Below are 12,500 nucleotides of genomic sequence, written 5' to 3'. Positions count from 1 at the left end.
ACACACACACACACACACACACACACACACACACACACACACACACACACACACACACACACACAGGCCAGGCACACACACAGGCACACACACAGGCGCACACACACACACACAGCTCCCCCAGAGATAAGGGAGTCAGCAGGGGGTCTGTCTCTCTGTGGGGGGTGTCTCTGAACACCGGGGGTAAAAAGAGTGTGTGTTCATAGCCCTCCTGAAATCACAGAGCAACAACAACACCTTAGACCCCATTTACACGGGAACGCAAACGAAACGCAAACAAACCAAATTCAATATCAAAAAAGTTTTCCGTCCACACGGATACGGCTCAAGAAACGTGTCCGTCCACACGAGAGCGCTCGATCCGCTGGAGGCGCTGGAGTACATATGCCGGGCCTGTAAGTGGCGCTGTACTTGCACCAATAAATACACCAAAAGCAGCGAAGAAGACCCCCAAGCATGGTTGTCATGGTTGCCTGGTTGCCCTTCTGGTTATTCTCCGCGGTGGATTTAGCAGCATGTAGTTCATGTAGTTCTCCATGTCCACTTGTTGCTGATGGTTGTGGTCGAGGAGCTGGAGAGTTTGCACTAACATCTGTAGCATGGTCAGTACAGCAGTGAGCAGCAGAGGTGGGGAGAGGCGGGGCTATGGCTTCATCGTTAATGATCGTATAGGACGTAAACACGGAGCCGTTTGGCCCCCCAGAGCGTTCCGTCCGCAGATCTATCCACCGTGGAACCCGTTATCGTTTGTGGGGTCCGTTTCCGCGGATCTGTTACGGCCTCGTGTGAACGAACCGTCCATACCATAGAGAACTGGATACAACCCGTTTCCTTCTCGTTTAAACAGCGCCTTAGACTGAGACGCTTAAAACAACACATTCTGTGTGTGTGTGTGTGTGTGTGTGTGTGTGTGTGTGTGTGTGTGTGTGCATGTGCGTGTGCGTGTGTGTGTGTGCATGTGCGTGTGTGTGTGAGAGGAGGAGTTTATACTGAGGAATGAGGCCAGTGCTCATTAGCAGCCGGGGCCTCATACTGTACCCTCACATTATTATGTCACCTGCCATTGTGTGTGTGCGTGCATTTGTGTGTTCTCAGTTCATTCAGGGCAGAACGTTTGCCGACAGAGGAACATACTCAGAGTAGGTCAGGAACACTGGTGTAGATTAAACAACTCCTATTGGCTAACTCACAGCCTGCTCTACTTTCCAGTGTCGAAGATAAGGATCACAGCCAAAGTGATGGAGTCCAGATGTTCTTGTGTCAGACACACACACACACACACACACACACACACACACACACACACACACACACACACACACACACACACACACACACACACACACACACACACACAAACACAGATAAGATGGTGTGTCCAGCTGTGTTGTACAATCTCCTTCATGTTTGAACAGACACGTCGCACACGTGTTATTAAACAGGCAGATGTACACCATGTTGTTGTGGTGCATCATGGGAGTTTATCACAATTTCACAATTTAGTTTTGTATGTGAGTGTGTGTGTGTGCTCCTGGCTCAGCGTCTGTGTGTTAAAGTGTCACACACACACTCTGAGCCAGGTCTCTTACTGTAAACTGGTCTGTGGTGTGTGTGTGTGTGTGTGTGTGTGTGTGTGTGTGTGTGTGTGTGTGTGTGTGTGTGTGTGTGTGTGTGTGTGTGTGTGTGTGTGTGTGTGTGTGTGTGTGTGTGTGTGTGTGTGTGTGTGTGTGTGTGTGACTATGTTTACAATCAATTCTTAATGAGCTAAATCAACAAATGTGTGTTAATAATGTATTGTTTGCAAATAACGATTTAATTTCTGTGCATTAATCAATGTTAATGTCTAATAAAAGACTATACATGTTGTACTGACTGTTCCTCTCCCCATAGGATGAACCCTGACCCTGTAGCGCCCCCTTCAGGACAAACATGATATGACTTTAAAGCTTTAAATATATATGTGTGTGTGTGTCTCTGTGTGCAGATCCCTCCTGCTGCCAGCATGCTGCAGACTTCTCCCCCTGCAAGGAAGCCTGCGACCAGGTACACCCACCCACACACTCTCACACACACACACACACACACACACACACACACACACACACACACACACACACACACACACACACACACACACACACACACATACACACACACACACTCCCTCTCGGCCTGTTGAATGGAGGGGAGTGGTGTAAAGATGTTTAGTTTTCCGCTCTTTGAAGTTCAGAAAGTCTGAATTGGGAGCAGGTGACGCCACCCCCCCCCCCCCCCCCCCCCCCCCCCCCCCTCTCTGGTTCTTTCTGGTCGTTAAAGAGGTTTTTCTGTGCAGAAACAAACAGGCGTTACAGAGTTCAAACCCTCGCTCCTCTTTTGAAGTGGGGGGGTAGAGGGTGTGTATTGTGCTCTGATTGGCTGACAACACCACTCAGTTGCAGCAGGGAGACAGAACACAGAGCGAGACATAAAAGAGAGAAGAGGGACAGAGAAAGTGATGAAGATGGAGGTGTCTATGACGTGTGTGTGTGTGTGTGTGTGTGTGTGTGTGTGTGTGTGTGTGTGTCTTTCTGTGTGTGTGTGTGTGTGTGTGTGTGTGTGTGTGTGTGTGTGTGTGTGTGTGTGTGTGTGTGTGTGTGTGTGTGTGTGTGTGTGTGTGTGTGTGTGTGTGTGTGTGTGTGTGTGTGTGTGTGTGTGTGTGCCTTTGTGTGTGCCTTTGTGTGTGTGTGTGTGTGTGTGTGTGTGTGTGTGTGTGTGTGTGTGTGTGTGTGTGTGTTGGGTCACACCCAGTAAATGAGTGGTCCTTCAGAGGTTCTGATGATTATACGCTCTCCACAGAACCTGATGGTTGTTCTGTTTTTAATCCAGTGCAGATCTGAATGTGGCTTTTTTTTTATAGACGGCTACTTTTTATAGATGTTTGGATTAAAGAGACGTAACAGGAAGTGACCTAAGACTGGCTGGATCTCCATAACCTGCCCTGGACCAGGTTCAGAGTGTAGGCTTCAAATCTGCCAACACCACCTCTGTTTGATCATGCTTTGAACATAGCGTGTTTTTATAGTTCATCTATGGTGGGTATAAAAACTGAAGCCCTAACGTTACACTAACGCCACCAAAAACACTGTGTGTGTGTGTGTGTGTGTGTGTGTGTGTGTGTGTGTGTGTGTGTGTGTGTGTGTGTGTGTGTGTGTGTGTGTGTGTGTGTGTGTGTGTGTGTGTGTGTGTGTGTGTGTGTGTGTGTGTGTGTGTGTGTGTGTGTGTGTGTGTGTGTGAGAGAGTGCTCTGTGTCTGGAGGTCAGTCAGCAGAGGAGCTGATGTTCTTCACTCTGATTTATATCTGTTTACTTTCTCATTATTTCATATTCCCACGAAACAGCACACAGACCAGAGTGCACACATTCCTCAGAGCAGAGAACACTCCTAACACTGAGACTGCAGATGAGTGTTTGTGATATTTGATATGTGTGTGTGTGTGTGTGTGTGTGTGTGTGTGTGTGTGTGTGTGTGTGTGTGTCCACAAACGTGGATGACCCATGGCCTGCAGTCTGTCCTTTGCAACAGGAACATGTTCTCTATCCGTCACACTGTGTTTAGTGTGTGTGTGTGTGTGTGTGTTGCATCATGCTGCAGTATAAGGTGTTTTATTATTAATGCATGATATCTAAAGTGTGAGTTTAGAGTCTTTGTTCAGCCGGGACTGCACGGCGCATCACGTTATAGTATAAGATGTTTTATTACAGATGCATGATATCTAATATATATATCTAAAGTGTGTGTTTTGTCCTGCAGCTGGCCACTATAAAGAGTGAGTCTCGTCTGAAGCACCTCCTGCAGAGATTACCCAGCTACTGCCCCGAGCCCATGGTCAGTATATCATACTAGTTAGGTGGTTGGTTGGTTAGTCAGTCAGTCAGGTAGGTAGGTAGTTAGTCAATAAGTTAGTTAGTCAGTCAGTCAGTAAGTTAGTTGTTAGGTAGGTAGGTAGGTAGGTAGTTAGGTAGGTAGGTAGTTAGTTAGTTAGTTAGTTAGTCAGTTAGGTTGGTAGTTAGTCAGTCAGGTAGGTAGTTCGTTAGTCAGTTAGTCAGTCGGTTAGTCAGTTAGTTAGTTAGTTAGTTAGTTAGTTAGTTAGTTAGGTTGGTAGTTAGTTAGTCAGTCAGTCAGGTAGCCAGTAAGTTAGTTAGTCAGTTAGGTTGGTAGTTAGTTAGTCAGTCGGTTAGTTAGTTAGTTAGTTAGTTAGTTAGTTAGTTGGTTTGTTGGTTAGTTGGTTGGTTGATTGGTTAATTAGTCAGGTAGGTAGGTAGTTAGCCAATAAGTTAGTTAGTCAGTAAGTAAGTTAGTTGTTAGGTTAGTTAGTCAGTTAGGTTGGTAGTTAGTCAGTCTGTCAGGTAGGTAGTTAGTTAGTCAGTCAGTCAGTTAGTTAGTTAGTCAGTACATTAGTTAGTCAGTCAGTTAGTTAGTTATTTAGTTAGTTGGTTAGTCAGTCAGTTAGTCAGTAAGTTAGTTAGTCAGTCAGTTAGTTAGTTAGTCAGTTAGTTTGTCAGTCAGTCAGTTAGTCAGTAAGTTAGTTAGTTAGTTAGTTAGTCAGTCAGTTAGTTCGTTAGTTAGTTAGTCAGTTAGTTAGTCAGTCAGTTAGTTAGTTGGTTAGTCAGGCATTTAGCCAGTTAGTTAGTCAGTCAGTTAGTCAGTCAGTCAGTTAGTCAGCTAGTTAGTTAGTTGGTTAATCAGTCAGTTAGTTAGTTAGTTAGTTAGTCAGTTAGTCAGTCAGTTAGTTGGTTAGTCAGTCAGTTAGTTTGTTGGTTAGCCAGTCAGTTAGTCAGTTAGTTAGTTAGTCAGTCAGTTAGTCAGTCAGTCAGTTAGTCAGTTAGTTAGTTGGTTAATCAGTCAGTTAGTTAGTTAGTTAGTTAGTCAGTTAGTCAGTCAGTTAGTTGGTTAGTCAGTCAGTTAGTTTGTTGGTTAGCCAGTCAGTTAGTCAGTTAGTTAGTTAGTTAGTCAGTCAGTTAGTCAGTCAGTTAGTCAGTTAGTTAGTTAGTTAGTTGGTTAGTCAGTTAGTTAGTTAGTCAGTCAGTTAGTCAGTCAGTTAGTTGGTTAGTCAGTCAGTTAGTTCGTTGGTTAGCCAATCAGTTAGTCAGTTAGTTAGTTAGTTAGTCAGTCAGTTAGTCAGTTAGTCAGTCAGTTAGTCAGTTAGTTAGTTGGTTCGTCAGTTAGTAAGTTAGTTAGTTAGTTAGTCAGTTAGACAGTCAGTCAGTTAGTCAGTTAGTTAGTCAGTCAGTTAGTCAGTCAGTTAGTCAGTTAGTTAGTCAGTAAGTTAGTTAGTTAGTCAGTCAGTTAGTCAGTTAGTCAGTTAGTCAGTTAGTGAGTGAGTTAGTCAGTTAGTTAGTTAGTAAGTTAGTCAGTTAGTTAGTCAGTTAGTCAGTCAGTTAGTTAGTTAGTTAGTCAGTTAGTTAGTTAGTCAGTTAGTCAGTTAGTCAGTCAGTCAGTTAGTTAGTCAGTTAGTCAGTTAGTTAGTTAGTTAGTCAGTTAGTTAGTTACTTAGTTAGTCAGTTAGTAAGTCAGACAGTTAGTTAGTTACTTAGTTAGTCAGTTAGTAAGTCAGTCAGTTAGTTAGTTAGTTAGTCAGTCAGTTAGTCAGTTAGTCAGTTAGTGAGTGAGTTAGTTAGTCAGTCAGTTAGTTAGTTAGTTAGTTAGCAAGTTAGTCAGTTAGTTAGTCAGTTAGTCAGTCAGTCAGTTAGTTAGTTAGTTAGTTAGTCAGTTAGTTTGTCAGTTAGTCAGTTAGTTAGTTAGTTAGTTAGTCAGTTAGTTAGTCAGTTAGTCAGTCAGTTAGTTAGTTAGTCAGTTAGTTAGTTTGTCAGTTAGTCAGTTAGTTAGTTAGTCAGTTAGTTAGTCAGTTAGTCAGTCAGTCAGTCAGTCAGTCAGTTAGTTAGTTACTTAGTTAGTCAGTTAGTAAGTCAGTCAGTTAGTTAGTTAGTTAGTTAGTCAGTTAGTTAGTCAGTTAGTCAGTCAGTCAGTCAGTCAGTCAGTTAGTTAGTTAGTTAGTTAGTTAGTCAGTTAGTTAGTCAGTCAGTCAGTTAGTTAGTTACTTAGTTAGTCAGTTAGTAAGTCAGTCAGTTAGTTAGTTACTTAGTTAGTCAGTTAGTAAGTCAGTCAGTTAGTTAGTTAGTCAGTCAGTTAGTCAGTTAGTGAGTTAGTCAGTTAGTTAGTCAGTTAGTCAGTCAGTCAGTTAGTTAGTTAGTCAGTTAGTTAGTTTGTCAGTTAGTTAGTTAGTTAGTCAGTTAGTCAGTCAGTCAGTTAGTTAGTTAGTTAGTCAGTTAGTCAGTTAGTTAGTCAGTTAGTTATTTAGTTAGTTAGTTAGTCAGTTAGTTAGTTAGTTTGTCAGTTAGTTTGTCAGTTAGTCAGTTAGTTAGTCAGTTAGTTATTTAGTTAGTTAGTTAGTTAGTCAGTTAGTCAGTTAGTTAGTTAGTTTGTCAGTTAGTTTGTCAGTTAGTCAGTTAGTTAGTCAGTTAGTTATTTAGTTAGTTAGTTAGTCAGTTAGTTAGTCAGTTAGTCAGTCAGTTAGTTAGTTACTTAGTTAGTCAGTTAGTAAGTCAGTCAGTTAGTTAGTTACTTAGTTAGTCAGTTAGTAAGTCAGTCAGTTAGTTAGTCAGTCAGTTAGTCAGTTAGTCAGTTAGTGAGTGAGTTAGTTAGTTAGTCAGTTAGTTAGTTAGCAAGTTAGTCAGTTAGTTAGTCAGTTAGTCAGTCAGTCAGTCAGTTAGTTAGTTAGTTAGTCAGTTAGTCAGTTAGTTAGTCAGTCAGTCAGTTAGTTAGTCAGTTAGTTAGTTACTTAGTTAGTTAGTTAGTTAGTTTGCATAGACAGCTTCCTTCACAGTGTAAGAAAACATCAATTTAAATTGCAGAGATGAAACCGATTTGTTTTAAATATGAGAATGATCCTCATGTCTGCCTGTCTTTAGCTCCTCTTTGGCTAAAGCCCTTTTTATTTTTACTAAGAAACTCTATTAGTCTATTTTGATCAGTTGTATTCACCCTAGCAACTTATTTAAATCCAAATAAAGTGTATTTCAGTTTTACAATAGTTAGTAAACTCTATGTATTCTGCAAACAGCCCAGCTAGACATTTTTGGGTCTAAAAACATTCTGAGAATGTTAGTCATTATTCTAGGAAGGTTTTCAGCGGGAAGTTTTTGTTTGGTTCCCAGAATGTTCTTCTGAAAGGTAGATAACTACCTAGCTGCAAGTTAGATTGTTTATGTTGCCAGAATGTTATTATTTTAGAGAAGGATAACATGGTTTGTGTTAAAGAAATTATGCAAATGTTCTATGGTAACAATTTACTAAAATATGTTTACATTATTTGAACATGAAGACATAATATTCCTGTAATTGTTCAACTCTAAATTCCTGGGTAAGTGGACTGACCACTGTGGTCATTAGGATGATTATCATAGTTGACTTAACTATTAGAATTTGACTATTAACACATGTAAAAGGATGACTCGGAATCAGCTGGTGAAAGGAACATTTGTTTATTAGAAAAGGGGAGCTGGGAGTGGAGGTTGGTTATGGCGGCAGTGGGAAACAGTTGTTCCAGGGTGGGTAGAGAGGCCTGGCTGGTCTTGGGAGTGTGGAAGGCCTTGGATCCCTCCTGGGAGAGACACACAAATCAGTGTGAGGCAAAAGCAGGCAAAGTTGTCAAAGAATATGCTGGTAAAAAGCTAGAGCGGCACGCAACAAACCGTTCACGGCAACAATCCGGCCTGGAATGAGTGCAGGCTGCAGGCTGTCATAGGGTGGCTGATGAGCAGGCTGCAGGTGTGGTTGATTGGAGATTGCTCCCAGCCGTGTAGAGCAGACCAGCAGGCAGGGAGAGAGACACACAGTAGAAAGAACACATACAAACACTAACAGGGGTTTCAGGGACGGGCAGTCATAGTCGGTCCGTTCTTCTATATGTCTGTCTTTGGTTTTCTAAGTGTTACTATATGGATCATATGACAATAGAGATATGTATGTGCATAAACAACAAAAACACTTTGGGTATAATGTTCGAACAATGTTATCACAAAACATTTTAAGAATGTTTTAAGAGAACGTTATCCTAACTTTCAGAAGTACATTCTAGGAACCAAAATAAAACTTCTCGATGAAACCATTCCTAGAACAATGAATGGTAACATTCTCAGAATGTTTTTAGAACCAACAATGTCTAGCTGGGAACTCAGACATGCCGACGCAAACATGCAATATCATGAATTACGTGCTCGTTTTTTTCAAAAGGAAAATGTGGTGACATCAGATTTTTTTTAAAACATCCTTTTCAAACAAATGCAACAACTTTGTTTTTTAAAGCGCTCTAGAACTAAATCTGACCATGACCCTGTTAATATTTGCCATAACAGCAACGTTTTATAAAAAAAGAATAACATCCTGAAAACATTATCCAAATGTTGCTTTCAAAATGTTCTTCTTTGGTTATCATGTAACATTGAGGGAATGTTGCAGGCAAAACGTTCCACCTTTGTTAACATATCACATTAAAGGAACATTTTATAAAAACGCTTTCTTACATCTCAGGCCTCAACAACATCCTGAAAACATCCTCTGAATGTTGCAGTTCAAACGTTATGTCTTAGTTAACCTTAAACCTTATAGGAACATTATTTGAAATAATAAACATCCTAAAAAGGTTCTTTGAACATCAGATTAAAACGTTTCTTTAAAACCTTATTAGAACCTATAGGTAACGTTAGCCAAAGTTGTGAGAACGTTCCCCGCTAGCTGGGATGTTATCACCAAACATTTCAAGAATGTTTTTAAAGAGCGTTATCCTACCTTTCAGAAGAACATTCTGGGAACCAAACTAAAACGTCCCGCTGAAAACATTCCTAGAACAACGAATGGTAACAAACATGTCTAGCTGGGAACTCACACATGCCACCGCAAACATGCAATATCTGCTTTTTCAGAATGTTGCTTGGAGAATGTTCTTCATTTGTTATCAAGTAACATTGAGGGAACATTTTATAAAGAACATCTTTAATGTGTTACCCAACAACGTCCAAAACACATCCTTAGAATGTTGCAGGCAAAACGTTCCACCTTTGTTAACATATCACATGAAAGGAACATTTTATAATCATCTCAGGCCTCAACAACATCCTGAAAACATCCTCTGAATGTTGCAGTTCAAACTTTATGTCTTAGTTAACCTTAAACCTTTTCTTTAAAACCTTGTTAGAACCAATAGGTAACGTTAGCCAAAGTTGTGAGAACGTTACCCGCTAGCTGGGAGACCTTATTCAGTCACATGTTGTTGAGAGGTGTTTGATGAGCAGATTTCTTTTGTTGTCAAACTCTGTATTTACACAGATTGTGAAGGCTAACCCAATGAAACACTCAATCAAAGCATCACTAAGGAGTAAAGAGATCAATTCAACTGAAGAGCCTAAAGAGAACATCTAAAGACAGTTACCTCCGTTTAGTCTTTAACATCATGATGAGTTATGGACTGCAAGGTTATATAAAGGTAATGTGTGTTTATTGCATATGTGTGGTACCTTGCTCTGCTGTGTTTCTGTAACTCAGGCCTGCAGGAAAACACAGATCATCTAAGAAGCACGTAGGAATAATATATCTTATCAGAGGCACATTAAAGCTGTGTCTGTGGGGGAGGACCCTCCGTCACGTCCTCCCTCAGGAGTCCTGTTTATCTCCTGCCTCATAAACTCTGCAGACAGACGCCTCTGTTCCTCCGCCAGAACTCTGGAGAATAACTTTTCAAAAGCTTCTTCATTCCTCCTCTCTGTCCCTGTGTTGTTGAAGAACTCTCACACAGACGCTCAGGTTCACAGCTTCAATCTGAGGGAGGGTCTCTTCTGTGAACACACACCAGCATGCTCTCAGACCTTAAAGCAACCCCTATGTTTACGCACAGTCTTCTTTAATTAGGACGTATTACTCCACATGTTTAACCCCTTCTTCTCTTGTAGAACGAGCTGTGGGCGTGCATCAACTCCACTCTCCCAGGTAACTCATGTGTATGTGTATGAGTGTGTGTACGGTGTGTGTGTGTGTGTGTGTGTGTGTGTGTGTGTGTGTGTGTGTGTGTGTGTGTGTGTGTGTGTGTGTGTGTGTGTGTGTGTGTGTGTGTGTGTGTGTGTGTGTGTGTGTGTGTGTGTGTGTGTGTGTGTGTGTGTGTGTGTGTGTGTGTGTGTGTGTGTGTGTTGTTGAGCCGATGTGTGTGTGAGTGTTGTTGAGCCGATGTGTGTGTGAGTGTTGTTGAGCCTGTGTGTGTGAGTGTTGTTGAGCCGATGTGTGTGTGTGTGTTGTTGAGCCGATGTGTGTGTGTGTGTTGTTGAGCCGATGTGTGTGTGAGTGTTGTTGAGCCGATGTGTGTGTGTGTGTTGTTGAGCCGATGTGTGTGTGAGTGTTGTTGAGCCGATGTGTGTGTGAGTGTTGTTGAGCCTGTGTGTGTGAGTGTTGTTGAGCCGATGTGTGTGTGTGTGTTGTTGAGCCGATGTGTGTGTGTGTGTTGTTGAGCCGATGTGTGTGTGTGTGTTGTTGAGCCGATGTGTGTGTGTGAGTGTTGTTGAGCCGATGTGTGTGTGAGTGTTGTTGAGCCGATGTGTGTGTGTGTGTTGTTGAGCCGATGTGTGTGTGTGTGTTGTTGAGCCGATGTGTGTGTGTGTGTTGTTGAGCCGATGTGTGTGTGAGTGTTGTTGAGCCGATGTGTGTGTGAGTGTTGTTGAGCCGATGTGTGTGTGAGTGTTGTTGAGCCGATGTGTGTGTGTGTGTTGTTGAGCCGATGTGTGTGTGAGTGTTGTTGAGCCGATGTGTGTGTGTGTGTTGTTGAGCCGATGTGTGTGTGAGTGTTGTTGAGCCGATGTGTGTGTGTGTGTTGTTGAGCCGATGTGTGTGTGTGTGTTGTTGAGCCGATGTGTGTGTGTGTGTTGTTGAGCCGATGTGTGTGTGTGTGTCGTTGAGCCGTTGTGTGTGTGAGTGTTGTTAAGTCAGTGTGTGTTTGGTCTGCAGGAGTGTCCAGGAAGACGGAGGGCTGGGTGGGGCTGGGCTGCTGCGAGCTGGCCATCTCTTCAGAATGCCGCAGGGAGTGCAAACAGGTCTCTCTTGAACACCTTGTATTAAATACATCCTGCAGGAGCATCAGTTCTGCTCACTCCTTCTCTCTGTGTGTTTAATGATGTTTCTCCTGCAGGCGTCTTCTAAAAACGACATCACTAAAGTGTGCAGGAAGGACACAGAGGTACGTCCAGCAGCATGTTGTACAATAAACTTTATTGATACAGCACATTTAAAAACAACAGAGCTGACCAAAGTGCTGCACATCAATACATCTATAAAAAGCAGCATAAATACATTTAGAGAAAGCCGATTACTCTCACTGTCCCTACTCTGAGCAACTCTTCATATAGAGTCTATTGTGAAGTGATGTTATACATTTAGATTTTACATTCTATTCCTGGTATTTTTTTATTCTTATTTTTAAAATGTTATTTTCATTTTCACTGTCTTTGCAGCTTCAAGTGTTTTTTTGTTTTGTTAAAAAAAATCACAGCCTTTCTCTTCTTCTTCCAGAACTCTCTCTTCAGCTGCATCACCAAAAATGAAAGTAAGTGTAATTCACACACATACATAAACACACACACACACACACACACACACACACACACACACACACACACACACACACACACACACACACACACACACACACACACACACACACACACACACACACACACATACATAAACACACACACACACACACACACACACACACACACACACACACACACACACACACACACACATACACACACACACACACACACACACACACACACACATACACACACATACATACACACACATACATGCACACACACACATGCAAAATAAACAACCAAACTACAAACACTTGATCTCATATCTCCGTCCAGCACATAAATAAATAAGCACAGCGCTGTCTGCGGGGATCTGTGAGGTCAGTAACTTCCTGTTGAGTTCTCTGATGTTCTTTATTTGTGTTATCGTCAGCTTTAAGCCAGGATAATACAATCTGAGTAGAGCTTAGAAACTAACCTGCAGAGCAAATATCATCATCATCATCATCATCATCATCATCGTGTGTGTGTGTGTGTGTGTGTGTGTGTGTGTGTGTGTGTGTGTGTGTGTGTGTGTGTGTGTGTGTGTGTGTGTGTGTGTGTGTGTGTGTGTGTGTGTGTGTGTGTGTGTGTGTGTGTGTGTGTGTGTGTGCTCAGTGGGCTCCACCTGCTGTGGTTTCGCAGGGCGTCACACCACCTGCAGAGAGTACTGTCAGGCCATCTTCAGGACGGACTCCACGCCCACGGTGTCTCAGATCAGCGCCGTCACAGAGTACTGCCAGAGCCAAAGCCCTCAGCTGATTGGCTGCGTGGGGAACTTCACCAAGAGCTACCCAATCAGGAGCCCTATAGACAGTGAGCATACACACAAACACACACTCACAC

General features: G+C 42.3%; 1 protein-coding gene across 1 annotated transcript in view; it reads left to right on the top strand.

The window, feature by feature from the left end:
• Window positions 1–12,500, top strand: part of LOC307026426 (reversion-inducing cysteine-rich protein with Kazal motifs-like) — a gene marked incomplete at its 3' end in the record, with an annotated part of 38,271 nt that overhangs the window by 18,563 nt on the left and 7,208 nt on the right. The window contains exons 2-8 of the mRNA XM_079661813.1: window positions 1,985–2,043; window positions 3,790–3,864; window positions 9,984–10,020; window positions 11,026–11,111; window positions 11,207–11,254; window positions 11,587–11,620; window positions 12,273–12,470. Of these exons, the coding sequence (XP_079517939.1) occupies window positions 1,985–2,043; window positions 3,790–3,864; window positions 9,984–10,020; window positions 11,026–11,111; window positions 11,207–11,254; window positions 11,587–11,620; window positions 12,273–12,470 (537 nt within the window). The remainder of the gene's footprint in view (window positions 1–1,984; window positions 2,044–3,789; window positions 3,865–9,983; window positions 10,021–11,025; window positions 11,112–11,206; window positions 11,255–11,586; window positions 11,621–12,272; window positions 12,471–12,500) is intronic.

This window comes from Notothenia rossii, assembly GCF_949606895.1.
Source record: "Notothenia rossii genome assembly, chromosome: 12".
NCBI classification, from domain to species: Eukaryota; Metazoa; Chordata; class Actinopteri; order Perciformes; family Nototheniidae; genus Notothenia; species Notothenia rossii.
The sequence above is the reverse complement of the archived record's forward strand: the minus strand, read 5'-3'. Positions and strand labels throughout refer to the sequence as shown.